This window comes from Acinonyx jubatus, chromosome X (assembly GCF_027475565.1).
Source record: "Acinonyx jubatus isolate Ajub_Pintada_27869175 chromosome X, VMU_Ajub_asm_v1.0, whole genome shotgun sequence".
In the NCBI taxonomy this organism is placed as follows: domain Eukaryota; kingdom Metazoa; phylum Chordata; class Mammalia; order Carnivora; family Felidae; genus Acinonyx; species Acinonyx jubatus.
Genome location: NC_069389.1, coordinates 120,185,127 through 120,200,780, shown reverse-complemented (window position 1 = coordinate 120,200,780; position 15,654 = coordinate 120,185,127). Strand labels below are relative to the sequence as shown.

The 15,654-nt window shown below is 40.7% G+C and overlaps 1 protein-coding gene across 3 annotated transcripts in view; it reads left to right on the top strand.

The window, feature by feature from the left end:
• CD99L2 (CD99 molecule like 2) overlaps positions 1-15,654 on the top strand; it is a 94,729-nt gene that overhangs the window by 44,311 nt on the left and 34,764 nt on the right. For all 3 annotated transcript variants that reach the window (XM_027053427.2, XM_027053425.2, XM_027053426.2), the window contains exon 2: positions 13,854-13,913. In XM_027053427.2, the coding sequence (XP_026909228.1) occupies positions 13,854-13,913 (60 nt within the window). The remainder of the gene's footprint in view (positions 1-13,853; positions 13,914-15,654) is intronic.

Below are 15,654 nucleotides of genomic sequence, written 5' to 3'. Positions count from 1 at the left end.
CTGTGGCTCATTTCAGGTTACGTCAACCTGTGCCCCCAACCCTTCCATGAGTAGGCTCTGTCTATAGAGACTGATTTTAGTCTTCTTCCTGAACCCAGGTGCTTGAGGGGCTTATGCCACAGTCCCACTTCCTGGGTTACGGTTTGACCCCTCAGGTCCAAATTTGATTGTGGCCTGTCTTCTAGTGGGTCTTCCCTGCACTTTGTTACCGGCCTTACTGTCGACCAAGTCTGTTTCCTCCTGGAGAAGTAGCTCCACTGTCCTGGAGTTGTGGAACAGAGGCAGGTGCCGGCCCCTGTGCCAGCCAGGGTGTTGTCCTGGCTCTCTTGGACAAACTGAAGTATAGCGCGGGTATTCATGGGAGCTCCGTTCAGACAGACAAATGGAAAATGCTGAGATGACACATCATGATTTAGCAGGCTCAGAAGTCCGTTGTGTGCTTTTTCATGCACAGGAAAGGGTCAAGATTTTAAAATCTGAAAACCGAAGCCATTTAAGTATTATTCACTTACAGTTTGTAGTGAACCCTTCCCCTCCCCAGCGCTGCCCCCCCTGCCTGCAAAAAAAAAAAAAAAAAAGGCTGCTTATGCATGAAAAGGAAAAAGGTAGAAGAGCAGCTATGCTTAGAGTGCAGGGGCCAGGTGTCCCTGGGCACCTGACGGGCGCTCCTCTCCCTGGCTGAGCTGTGATGGCATCTGAGATCTTGGGCAGCCAGGGCTCCAGGCTGCCTCTGCAGTTCTTAACTCAGCAGGGAGCAGACACGTTCCTCTGCAGACAGGAGTTTACTCTTGGCATGAGACCCAAATGGATTTGTCACAAAGTAATAGCAGAGACTATCTACTGGTAATTCCATGTGAACAGATCAAAGGTACTCCCCCAGCAAGCAGTCAGAGTTTGGATAATCACGGTGAACGCGCCTGTCGGGTGTGCCTCCTTGCTCTCCGGCCTGTGTTTGGCATTGGCATACAGCTGACCAAGTCCGAGGCCCTGCTTCGAGCAGCTCCCTGTCTGGAGCAGCACTGTCCAGCGGAACTTTACGTGATGATGGGAATGTTCTCTGGCACTGTCCTGACACAGTAGCTGCCAGCCACACGTGACTTTTGAGCACTTGGAATGTGACTTGTGTGGCTAAGGAACTGCAACTTACAGTTTTTACTGAATTTTCATTTTATTTTATTTGATTTTTTTTTATTTTTTTAATGTTTATTTATTTTTGAGATACAGAGAGACACAGAGGGGCAGAGAGAGAGGGAGGGAGAGAGAAAGACACAGGATCTGAAGAAGCTCCAGGCTCTGAGCTGTCAGCACAGAGCCCAACGTAGGGCTCGAACTCACAAGCTGTGAGATCATGACCTGAGCCCAAGTCGGACGCCCAACTGACTGAGCCACCCAGGAGCCCCTGAATTTTCATTTTAATTGACACAGCCACATGTGGCTAGTGGCTGCCATGTTGACTGGAAAGGACAAACACAAACAACCGGGATGGGTGTGCCTTCGGCTTGAACTCAGTGGAACAGGTTGGGGGACAACAGAGGAGGGAGTGATTAATTAAATCAAAATGAAAGGCTACTAGCGGGGCACATCAGGCGGGGCTCCCTTGGGCATCAGACATTTAAATGAGGGCTTTGGCAGGTGCTGAATCCCAGCCAGTGCATGCTGGAATTCTCTAACAAGGACCTGCAGTGCCTTCTTTTACAGTCCTCATTAAAATGCACCCTTAGCTTTAGACACCAGTCACAGTGGCCATATGAGGTCAAGTTTGTTTCCTCCCAAAGGGACAAAACCTACTTTAGGACAGACACAAGCTGCTGGTGTGTCCGTGGGTAGAACTGGCAATCTGCTTCTCAAATGGATCTTTTTAAGGGCAAGTACAAGTCCATGGGTAAGGTTTCCAAAATTCTGCCTAATGTGAACAGACATTTGCAGACAGGTGGTACCAGCTCACTACATGCCTTTTCCATTAAATGAAATTCTTTGTGGTCTTCTGCAGTGGAATGAGGCAACTTAATACCCTCCCCCCCCACCGTACGGTGATTTGGGGCTTGTAAATTGAGCCTGAGATGAATCAGCTACTTTTTAATGTCTATTTACACCCAAACTGAGTTGTTCTACATTGCATACAAAAGACCTAGAACACTACCCTATTTTAGAGCATTCGAGGTATGATCTCTCTCATGAGAATATTTGTTCCCTTCTTGATTTTAACAGCTGTGCTTGATTGTAGACTCTGAAGAAGTCTCAATTAGCTCCAGATGTAGATTGATGATGAGTGGTTCTGTCCACAAATGGTTTAAGTCCACTGAATCCAAGGTCAACGAGAGCTTAATAAATACTGCAAAATTATGTTCTGTTGCTCTTAACTCTTGATGACGTATAGCAGGATATATCAGCAAACAGTGGGGGAATGGCTGAGGCCAAAAACATATTACTTATGCAAGATGTTAATTGGAAGACTGAACGTAGGCTTGCAATTTTGGGGTTTTGAAGGAAGACCCAGTAAAATGATTGGCTTATGATTTGGGAGGGGTTGATCCAGAACTTTTAAATTATTATGATAAGAGAAATACTTGTGCCTGATTAAAAACAAGTCAGAGAAGCATTTAAATTAATAATAATGCAACGTTCCTTCTCCCTGACCCCTAATCATGTGTAAGTTTCCAGAAAATTTTTATGGATATAGACATACACACAAATGGAAAACTACTTTATTTAATACTGTATCTTGGAGCTCTCTCCCATGTCAGTGTATATGCTCATGCTGTTCTTTTCTTTTTAACAGACTTCATTTTTTATAGCAGTTTTATGTTCACAACAATATTGAACAGAAGGTAGAGTACCTCCTGCCCAAATGCACATGCACACGTCCCTTCTCAACACCGCCCACCAAAGTGGTACATTAGTTACAATTGATTAACTTATATTGACACTCTATTATCACCCCAAGTCCATACTTCAGGGTTCACTCTTGGTGTTGTATATTCTGTGGGTTTTTACAAACTGACACTGATGTATACCCACCATCAGAGTATCATATGGAATATTTTCACCGTGTTCCACCTGTGTGTGCATCCACCCCAACCTCTGGCAACAACGATCCTTTTGTTGTCTCCACAGTTTTGTCTTTCCAGAATGTAATAGGTTTGGAATCCTACACTTTGTCAGTTTTACAGTGGGCTTCTTTCATTTAATAATATGCATTAAGGGTTCCTCTGTCTTTTCATGGCTTGATAGTTTTTGGTTTTTTTTTTTTGCATGAAAGAATATTCCATTGTCTGGATGTACCACAGTTTGTTTATCCATTCACCCTACTGAAGGAATCTTGGTTGCTTCCACATTTTGGCAATTATGAATAAAGAAATTATAAGCATCTGTGTGCAGATTTTTGTGTGGACATAGGTTTTTTTAATTCCTTTCAGTAAACACCAAGGAGTACAGTTGCTGGATTGTATGGTGTATCTGTTTAGTTTTGTTAGAAACTATCAAACCGTCTTCCAACGTGGCTGTACCATTTTGCATTCCCACCAGTAATTGAGATTTTTTTTGTGTTCTACATCCTTGCCAGCGCTTGGTGGTATCTGCAATTTCGGCCATCCTCAGAGGTTATGTTAGTTTCAGGTATACATTATAATGATTCCACAACTCTGTATATTACGTGCTCATAACGATAGGTGTGATAAGTGTGCTCTTCATCTCCCCCATCTATTTTACCCATCCCCCATCCCCCACCCCCACTGTCTGGCAACCACCAGTTCTCTATATTTAAGACTCTGGTTGTTTTGTTTGTGTCTTTTTTTTTTTTTCATTTGTTTTGTTTCTTAAAGTCCGAGAAAGACAGATACCATATGTTTTCACTCATATGTGGATCTTGAGAAACTTAACAGAAGACCACGGGGGAGGCGAAGCGGGGGGGGGGGGGGGGAGTTACAGAGAGGGAGGGAGCCAAACCTTAAGAGACTCTTAAGGACTGAGAACAAACTGAGGGTTGATGAGGGGTGGGAGAGAGAGGAAAGTAGGTGATGGGCAGGGAGGAGGGCAACTGTTGGGATGAGCACTGGGTGTTGTATGGAAACCCATTTGACAATAAATTTAAAAAAAAATAAAATAAGTGAAAAAATAAAGTTGACTTGGTTCCATTGGAAAAAAAATTCCACATATGAGTGAAATCATATGGTATTTGTCTTTCTCTGACTTCTTTCCCTTAGCATTATGTTCTTTAGGCCATCCATGTTGTTGCAAATGGCAAGATCTCATTCTTTTTTATGGCTAAGTAGTAGCTCATTGTTTTATTTTGAATTTCACTGATGACCAAGATGTGGAGCATACTTTCATATATATAGTTGCCATCTGTGTGTCTTTGGTGAAGTATCTGTTAAGTTTTTTTGGCCCATTTTTTCCTCTTTGGTCAGCTGTCGTTTGTGTATAGCTTTAGAAACACTCTAGGGCACCTGTGTGGCTCAGTCTGTTAAGCGTCCAACTTCGGCTCAGGACATGACCTCGCGGTCTGTGGGTTCGAGCCCCGCATAGGGCTCTGTGCTGACAGCTCAGAGCCTGGAGCCTGCTTTGGATATTGTGTCTCCCTTTTTCTCTGCCCCTCCTCTGCTTGTGCTCTCTCATGTGGTTAATTTCTCTTTTTCTTTATCTCTTTTTTGCAGAATTATTGAGATATAATTGATATTACACTGTATAAATTTAAGATACAATGTGATGACTTGATACATGTGTATATTGTGAACTGATTACCATGGTAAGATCATTTAAACCCCCATCACTTTACATAATTACCATTGTTTTGTGCATATGGTGAGAACATTTAAGATCTACCCTCCTCGCAATCTTCAAGTATATGATACAGTATTGTTCACTATAGTCACTATACTGTACATTAGATCTCCAGAGCTTATTTACGTATAACTGGAAGTCTATACCCTTTAAAAATTTTTTTTAAATATTTATTTATTTTTGAGAGAGAGAGCATGCGAGCGAGCAGGGGAGGGATAGAGAGGGAGACACAGAAACCGAAGCAGGCTCCAGGCTCTGAGCTGTCAGCACAGAGCCCGACGTGGGGCTGAAACCCACAAACTGCAAGATCCTGACCTGAGCCGAAGTCAGATGCTTAACTCACTGAGCCACCCAGGTGCCCTTTGGGGGTCTATACCCTTTGGCCAACATCTCCCCATCTCCACTGCCTCCCAGTCCCCGGAAACCGCCATTCTTCTCTGTCAATTTGACTAGTCTACATAACCTATCTAAATGGGGTCACACAGTATTTCTTTTTCTCTGTCTTATTTCACATAGTATGAATGCTTTCAAGGTCCATACATTTTTTTCTTGAAAAGGCAGAATTTCCTTTTTTTATGGCTGAGTGATATTCTTTGTGTATGTGTTTGTGTGTGTGTGTGTGTGTGTGTGTGTGTGTGTGTATGTGTGTGTGTGTGTGTATCTTGATCTTTATCCATTTATCCATCAACGGTGGACACATAGGTAGTTTCCATGTTTGGCTATTGTGAGTAATGCTGCAATGACTGGGGGTGCAGAGACCTCTTTGAGATCCTGATTTCCTTTGTTGAGGATGACCCATACTGTTTCCCATAGTGTAGTAGCTGCACCAATTTACTTTCCCACAGACAGTACACAAGGGTGCCCTTTTCTCCACATCCTCGCCAACACTTACCTTGTCTTTTTCATTTTAGCCATTCTAACAGGTGTGAGGTGATGCCTCACTGCAGTTTTAATTTGCATTTCTCTGATAATTAGTGATACTGAGCATCTTTTCATGATCTGGTGGGCCATCTGGATGTCTTCTTTGGGAAAGTGTCTATTCAGATTCATCTAACTGGGCCTTATGTGGGTGCGGGGGATGACTAGGCACCAGAGGCACCTGGGGGGTGGGCCACATTTTCATCGGGTTGTTTGTTATTAAGTTGCAAGCATTCTTTGTATATTTTGGGTAACAGTTTTTTGTTGTTGTTGCTTTGGTTTTTTTTATCAGATGTGTCTTTTGCAAATCTTTTCTCCAGCCTGTGGCCTGTCTTTTCATTCTCTGGACAGTGTTTTTCACAGAGCAGAAATTGTTAATTTTAACGAAGTCCAGCTTAAGTTTTTCTATGGATCATGGTTTTGGTGTTACATCTCAACAGTCATTGCCAAACTCAAGGCATCTAGGTTTTCTACTATGTTGCTTCTAGGAGTTTTATCATTTTGTGTTTTATATTTAAGTCTGTAATCCACTGGAGTTAATGTTTGTGAAGGATGTAAAGTCTTTGTCTAGATTCTTTTTTTTTTTTTTTTTTTTTTTGGAGGTGGTTGTCCCAGCTCCATTTGTTGAAGAGACTGTCTTTTCTCCACTGTGTTGCTTTTTCTCCATTGTCAAATATCAGTTGACTGTATTTATGTGGGTCTGTTTCTGGGCTCTCTATTCTGTTCCATTGATCTGTTTGTCTCTCTTTTTCCTAATACACACTATCTTGATTACCATAACTTTAAATTTTTTCTTTTTAACGTTTATTTATTTTTGAGACAATGTGAGAGGCAGTGCAAGCAGCGGAGGGGCAGAGAGAGAGAGGAAGACACAGAATCTGAAGGCAGGCTCCAGGCTCTGAGCTATCAGCCCAGAGCCCAACACGGGGCTCGAACTCACAGACCGTGAGATCATGACCTGAGCAGAAGTCGGACGCTTAACCGACAGAGCCACTCAGGCGCCCCTACCGTAACTTTATAGTAGGTCCTGAAGTTGGCTAGCATCAGTCCTCCAACCTCATTCTTTTCCTTCAATATTGTATTGGCTATTTTGGGTCTTTGTGCTCTCCATATAACTTGTTAAAGAAAAGTTTATTTTTGAGACAGAGCATGAGTGGGGGAGGGAAGAGAGAGAGAGAAGCAGACGGAGTCCCAAGCAGGCTCTGTCCTGTCAGCACAGAGCCCAATGTGGGGCTCAGACTCATGTGAGATCATGACCTGAGCTAAAACCAAGAGTCAGACGCTTGAGCCACCCAAAACCCCTCCATATAAACTTTTGAATCCGTTTGGCAGTATCTACAAAATAACTTGCTGACATTTTGATTGTGATTGCATTGAATCTACAAATCAAGTTGGGAAGAACTGACATGTTGACAGCATTGAGTCATCCTATCTATGAACTTGGAATATCTCTACATTTACTTAGTCCTTTGATTTCTTTCCTCACAGTTTTGTAGCTTTCTTCATCTAGATCTTAGGCTTTTTTCTTTCTTTTTCTTTCTTTCTTTCTTTCTTTCTTTCTTTCTTTCTTTCTTTCTTTCTTTCTCTCTCTCTTTCTCTCTTTCTCTCTTTCTCTCTTTCTTTCAGATCTATACCAGGATTTCTTTTTGGGGGCTGCTAATATAAATGATGCTTTTTAAATTTCAAATTCCACTTGTTCATTACTGATATATAGGAAAAGGATTGACCTTGCCTCCCCCAACCTTGCTGTCGTCACTTATTAGTTCCAGGAGTTTAAAGAGTTTTTTGCATTTGTGAATCCTTTTGGATTATCTGCATAGATGATCATGTTCTCTGTGAACAAAGAGTTTTTATTTCTTCTTTCCCAATCAGGATCGCTCGATCGATCTCTCTCTCTTTCTTGTTGCAGTAGCTAGGACTTCCACTATGATATTGAAGAACAGTAGGGAGAAGGGACATCATTGCCTTGTTTCTGATCTTGGAAGGAAAGCTTTAGTCTCACCATCAAATATGGTGTTAGCTATAGGTTTTTTTGTAGATACTCTTTCAAGTTGAGGAAGTTCCCTTCTATTCCTAGTTTACTGAGAGCATCCCATTCTTTTAAACAGCGATGTAACATTTCATTGTATTGAACTACGTTTTGTTTAATTCTTCTTCTTTGATGGACACTTGGTCTGTGTCCATTTCTTTTTGGTATTTTAGGCAGTACTGTTTTGTACAACCTTGCTCATACCCCTTTGGGCACATGTGCAAGTATTTTTCTGTAACAGGTACCTAAAAGTGCAATTGCTGGCTTGAGATATACATATTTAAATAATTTTAATTTTTTAAATGTTGAAATAATTACAAACCTACAAGAAACTTGCAAGTATAAGGAGGTTCTCCCCATCCCCACAATCACCTGAGAGTAAGTTGCTTACCTGATACTCCCATCACCCTCCCCCTAGTCACCCCCCACCCCCCACCCCGCACATCTGCAGTATACCTTTAGGGAGCATTTTCTTTTTTTTTTTTTTATTATGAAATTTATTGTCAAATTCGTTTCCATACAACACCCAGTGCTCATCCCAATAGGTGCCCTCCTCAATACCCATCACCCACCCACCCCTCCCTCCCACCCCCCATCAACCCTCAGTTTGTTCTCAGTTTTTAGGAGTCTCTTATGTTTTGGCTCCCTCCATCTCTAATCATTTTTTTTCCTTCCCCTCCCCCATGGTCTTCTGTTAGGTTTCTCAGGATCCACACAGGAGTGAAAACATATGGAATCTGTCCTTCTCTGTATGACTTATTTCACTTAACATCACACTCTCCAGTTCCATCCACGTTGCTACAAAAGGCCAGATTTCATTCTTCTCATTGCCAAGTAGTATTCCATTGTGTATATAAATCACAACTTCTTTATCCATTCGTCAGTTGATGGACATTTAGGCTCTTTCCATAATTCGGCTATTGTTGAGAGGGCTGCTATACACATTGGGGTACAAGTGCCCCTATGCATCAACACTCTTGTATCCCTTGGGTAAATTCCTAGCAGTGCTACTGCTGGGTCATAGCGTAGGTCTATTTTTCATTTTTTGAGGAACCTCCACACTGTTTTCCAGAGTGGCTGCACCAGTTTGCATTCCCACCAACAGTGCAAGAGGGTTCCCGTTTCTCCACATCCTCTCCAGCATCCATAGTCTCCTGATTCATTCATTTTGGCCACTCTGACTGGCGTGAGGTGGTATCTGAGTGTGGTTTTGATTTGTATTTCCCTGATGAGGAGCGACGTTGAGCATCTTTTCATGTGCCTGTTGGCCATCTGGATGTCTTCTTTAGAGAAGTGTCTATTCATGTTTTCTGCCCATTTCTTCACTGGGTTATTTGTTTTTCGGGTGTGGAGTTTGAAAGAATATCCAATGGAAAAAAGACAGTCGCTTTAACAAATGGTGCTGGGAGAACTGGACAGCAACATGCAGAAGGATGAAACTAGACCACTTTCTTTCACCATTCACAAAAACAAACTCAAAATGGATAAAGAACCTGGATGTGAGACAGGAAACCATCAAAACCCTAGAGGAGAAAGCAGGGAAAAACCTCTCTGACCTCAGCCGCAGCAATTTCTTACTTGACACATCCCCAAAGTCAAGGGAATTAAAAGCAAAAATGAACTATTGGGACCTCATGAAGATAAAAAGCTTCTGCACAGCAAAGGAAACAATCAACAAAACTAAAAGGCAGCCAACGGAATGGGAAAAGATATTTTCAAATGACATATAGGACAAAGGGCTAGTATCCAAAATCTATAAAGAGGGAGCATTTTCTTCAAGCAAGGACATCCTTTTATATATTCTCAGTGTAACTATCTGAGTCAGGAAATTAATGTTGATACCTTACTGCCACCTAATCCTCAGACCCAATGCAAGTTTCACCCGTTGTCACCGTAATGTCTAATACAAGGAATTCTGATTTACTGTCCACCTAGATTTCCCAGTTGTACCACATTGGCACTGGTGTGTGTAGGTGTCTCTAAATACTTTTTCAGAATCATTTCGGAATCAGTGGCAAGCAGGCTGCTCATTAACTGTTAATACTTCAGTGTGCATTTCCTAAAAACAAAGATACCTTCTTCCCTGACCACAGTAAATCCATGAAGATGGGGAAATTGACAGTGATCCAGTATTACCACCTGGTCAACAGACCTCTTTCAAATTTCACTAAGTGTCCCAATAATGCCCCTTATGCATTCAGGATCCAGTCCAGGATCACTTGTTGGATTTAGCTGTCACAATTTCCTTGATCTCAGGGATTGCTGTTCAGTGCTGAAAGCTGTTGGCTCATGTTTTGTCCATTTTGTAGTGTTCGCAGTGGGAGAGCTAATCTTATGCCAATTACTCCATCATAGAAAGAAGCAAAAGTCTACTCCAGAATTTTAGAAGCTAGGTTACTAAGTGTCATAATTTTTATTTTCTTGGTGGATTATATGCTTTATAAAATATTGGCCTTTTCTTATTTAGATGTTGGGGTCTTAAATTTTATCGTCATATTAATATTGCCACATCTGCTTTCTTCTTGTTAACATTTACCAGTGTATATTTCTGTTATATATATTTTGTGTGTGTGGATTGTGTTGTTTTATGTGTATATTTTGTCAACAGCATATAGTTATATTCCATTTATCTTTGGATAGGAGATTTACCCTCTTTGTACTCATTTTTTTTTTTACTGATAGGATTGTACATATTCTTGTGTTAAGGTTCATATTTTCTGTTTAGCTGGTTTCTTTTTTCTGTTTGGTGACTTTTGTTGGATTGATTTTTAGCTGTTGGTGTTGACCTTTTTTTTTTTTTTTTCCTTAAATGAGGTAGACGCTCTGTATCCTATATGTCTTCTTTTAGTGGTTACCCTTAATTCTTTTGCTATGGGAAATGGATTTTTGAAAATGACACGTTTTTAGAACAGTTTCAGATTTACAATGCAAAGCTTGTAAAGACACTTCTCATATGCTTCACATTCGGTTTCCCCTATTTTTAACATTTTACATCAGTGTGGTGTATTTGTCACAATTAATGAACCAATATTGATATATTATTATTAAGTCCATACTCTATTCAGATTTCCTTTGTTTTAACCTGAAGTCCCTAGATTTGTTCCAGGATCCAATCCAGGGTACCAGTGACCTTCCATCATTATATCTCCTTAGGCTCTTCAGGCTGTGCTGGGTTCTCAGATTTTGTTTTGTTTTTGATGACCTTGGTTTTGAGTACTGGTCACATATTTTGTAGGATGCCCATCAATTGGAATTTGTCTCATGTTTTTCTCATGATTATGCTCGGGTTATAGGTATTTGAGAGGAAGACCACACATGTATGGTGCTTGTCTCATCCCACAATATCAAGGGTATATACTATCAGCATGACCCATCACTGTTGATGTTAACCTTGATCTGATGTAGTACTTCTTAGATTTCTCCACTGTAGAGTTACTCTCTCCTCCTACCTACCTTCTCATATTGTAATCCTTGGAAGGAAGTCAACACTTATGGAGTGGAGAGTTATGCTTCATCTCCTTGAGCTAGAAATACCTACATAAATTAATTTGAATTCTTCTGTTTTATCCCTTTTATATATTTGTCTATGTGTTTATATCAACATGGACAAATGGATATTTTATACTTTGTATTATAATCTAATACTACTTTATTGATTAAATTGTTCCAGCTTTAGCTGTTGGGAGCTCTTTCAGCTGGTCCTGTGCCTCATTGACATATATCCATCAATATCAATATTTTAAAAAATACTTCCTGGAACTATAAGATGCTTCAGACTCCTATATTTCTTGTTCCAATCCTAGAACCTGCCATTTCTCCAAGGAGATCTGTTTTTCTTTAACTGGAGAATGGTATTTAGAAACCACGATCTGGGTGCTAGGTGTGCTTATTGCTACTGGGGTGTTACTGCTTCTAGGCCCTCTCAGGTCACAGAGCAGAGGTGTATGTCCGCATACTAGCCCATGTTTATATACACACGTGTCTATAAGTATTTCTATATGTAACCATCTGTATGTATGTTAAGCTACACATGATTCATACTGAGGTCTCCAACTCTAATCCATTATCACATAGGTCATTTTAGCCTTCTCTTATCTGTAACCTCTATCTGAAACAGTGAGAAGCCTGGCTTCTACAGTTCACCACCCATTTACCGATGTGTTCAGTTCAGTATACATGCATGGTAGTTTGAGAATTGATAATGTATATACCCCTGTAGGAAACTACATGCCCATCAGAGGGAATGATAACTGTCAAATTCAATAGCAGGCATAATTGGGCAGATGGGTCCACCTCTGAGAACAGATTATCTCGTTAAAAGCTTTTCCATGGCACAAAAACAGACACATAGACCAATGGAATAGAATAGAAACCCCAGAACTAGACCCACAAACGTATGGCCAACTCATCTTTGACAAAGCAGGAAAGAACATCCAATGGAAAAAAGACAGTCTCTTTAACAAATGGTGCTGGGAGAAGTGGACAGCAACATGCAGAAGGTTGAAACTAGACCACTTTCTCACACCATTCACAAAAATAAACTCAAAATGGAGAAAGGACCTGAATGTGAGACAGGAAACCATCAAAACCCTAGAGGAGAAAGCAGGAAAAGACCTCTCTGGCCTCAGCCGTAGCAATCTCTTACTCGACACATCCCCAAAGGCAAGGAAATTAAAAGCAAAAATGAATTACTGGGACCTTATGAAGATAAAAAGCTTCTGCACAGCAAAGGAAACAACCAACAAAACTAAAAGGCAACCAACGGAATGGGAAAAGATATTTGTATCCAAAATCTATAAAGAGCTCACCAAACTCCATACCCGAAAAACAAATAACCCAGTGAAGAAATGGGCAGAAAACATGAATAGACACTTCTCTAAAGAAGACATCCGGATGGCCAACAGGCACATGAAAAGATGCTCAACGTCACTCCTTATCAGGGAAATACAAATCAAAACCACACTCAGATATCACCTCAGGCCAGTCAGAGTGGCCAAAATGAACAAATCAGGAGACTATGGATGCTGGAGAGGATGTGGAGAAACGGGAACCCTCTTGCACTGTTGGTGGGAATGCAAATTGGTGCAGCCACTCTGGAAAACAGTGTGGAGGTTCCTCAGAAAATTAAAAATAGACCTACCCTATGACCCAGCAATAGCACTGCTAGGAATTTACCCAAGGGATACAGGAGTACTGATGCATAAGGGCACTTGTACCCCAATGTTTATAGCAGTACTCTCAACAATAGCCAAATTATGGAAAGAGCCTAAATGTCCATCAACTGATGAATGGATAAAGAAATTGTGGTTTATATACACAATGGAGTACTACATGGCAATGAGAAAGAACGAAATATGGCCCTTTGTAGCAACGTGGATGGAACTGGAGAGTGTGAGGCTAAGTGAAATAAGCCATACAGAGAAAGACAGATACCATACGTTTTCACTCTTATGTGGATCCTGAGAAACTTAACAGAAACCCATGGGGGAGGGGAAGGAAAAAAAAAAGAGGCTAGAGTGGGAGAGAGCCAAAGCATAAGAGACTCTTAAAAACTGAGAACAAACTGAGGGTTGATGGGGGGTGGGAGGGAGGGGAGGGTGGGTGATGGGTGTTGAGGAGGGCACCTTTTGGGATGAGCACTGGGTGTTGTATGGAAACCATTTTGACAATAAATTTCATATATTAAAAAAAAAGCTTTTCCATAGAGCCTTTTAAGTTATGTATAATCAGAGCTACTAGATATGGATGCTGGGGTCGGGGGATGATACACTGAGTTGACAGTGGAATGGGATGAAAGAACCTGGCACATATCGATGGAACTTTGGACTCCAGTATTCCTCATTGCAAAAGTCCTACATATCATGGAGAAGGCTTTTTGTAAGATTGTACTTCATGTTCTGTACAGTTGAGCCTTCAGCCTTCTAGTGGACTGAAGGTGGTTGTTTTTTTGTTTTTGGTGAGGGTAAGTTGTTTGTAGAAGGTTATCACTAAATATATCTTTGGGTGGCTTCCACTGATTTCCTTTTCTTGTGTTACCTTCGTGACACTGTATCTAAAGGGAAGTAACCATTATAAGTACTATTTTGTTTTATGCAAAAATAGTTAAATCTTTTTTTTTAATTTATAGGATCTGGGGACTCTGATTTACGTCTGGAGGATGCATTTGAAGAAACTTTCTCAGTAAAGCGTGAGTAGTAAATCAGACTATTAAACAGCAAACAATAATGATTAGTATACACCACCCACTCAGGAGACACACTCAAGGAAAACAGTAGGTGGCCTATATTGATCAGATAAAATATGGGTGTCATAAATTGCATTATTTAAGAGAAAATCTGAATGTTTAACATCATTTGTTTCCTTTGCAAAGAATACCAAACAATGTAATAGCTGAGACAGCATTTTCTTCAGCAGCAGCCTCAGAAGACTGCCTTTCCCTAGCTCAAGAAGAGGTACTTTGAAGTGAATAAGAGATTTGTTTCTCCTCCTAGATTTTTTTATGACTTTTCTTAAAATGGTGTCTGTATGTTATCTCTCAAATGCTAAGCTTTGTCATCAGTTTCTCTTTAGTTTTTTTTGAAAAAAATAAACCATTTAAAAAAATATGTGAATGTTAGAAAGTGAAGCTGAGGTTTTGTGTGATCTTTCCCCATCCTGCTAACATACACTCCCATCCCAGGAGGGAGCTGCTGAAGTGAGTTTGAATCTGCTGGTCCCAAATGATTTTTTTGTGCTGTTACATACATCTATACACATAGATTGTTCGGTGTTGTTGTTTTTTTGTTTTTTTTTTTTGCTTTATATAACACATGTAGAGCTTTTTAATTTACGTACATGTGTGTTATTGCACAACCTTTTTTATTTAATATATATTGAAGACCTGAATGAATATATCTATCTGTATTAATTTCCTACAGCTGCTGTAACAAAGTACCGTAAACTGGCAGGTTTAAAAACCAGAAATGTATTCTCTAACAGTTCTGGAGGCCCAAAGTCCAAAATCAAGGTATCAGCAGGACCACACTTCCTCTGAAGGCCCTGGGGCAGAAAGCTTCCTCACGTAGCCCTGCTTGTGGTGGCTTGTAGCTGTGAGACTCCAGTCTGTGCGTCCATCTCAACAGGGCCTTCTCCTTTGTGGGGTGTCGTCTTCCCCTCTGTCTCTTACAAGGAGACTTTTTGTTGGATTTAGAACCCACCTGGATAATCCTGAATGATCTCATCTCAAGATCCTTAACTTAATTACATCTGCAAAGACTGTTTTTCCAATTAAGGTCACATTTATGGCTTCTGGGGATTAGGACTCTGCTGTATATTTTTGGGGCCACCGTTCAACCTATATCATCTATATATCTTCATCTTTATATCTGTCCTTCAGATTTAAACTTGTGTTTCGTGGAGCTGGCATTCCAGTGGTGTGGCTTTGGCCATGGCCCATGATGCCATTTCCTTACTGACAGATGATGTGATTTGTTTTCGTTTTGCATAATTACAAATAGGGCTTCAGTGAACAGTCTTGTCCATATCCCTTGTGCACGAGTTCAATGGAACTATATATTTTAATAGATTCTGCCAGAATGTTTCCAAAATGAATGTTTCATTATATATTCACTGAACACTGTTGAGTTCCTTTTCTCCCAGATCCGCACATCACCAGGATCACGTTACCTATCCAAGCCATTTTACCAATATGATGGACAAAATATCTTCTTGCTTATTAAGCATTTCTCTAATTATAGTAAGATGGAGCATCATGCCATAGATTTACTGGCCATTTGTATTTTCCTCTTTGGTGAATTGTCTGTTCCTATCTTTTCCCCATTTTCTTGCTGGTTTGCTTGTCTTTTTTATGGGTTTGTGGGCTCTCTGTATATTCTGGATGATGAAAGGGAGGGGCTCTGGAGCCAGACTTCCTGCGTCTGAACCCTGCC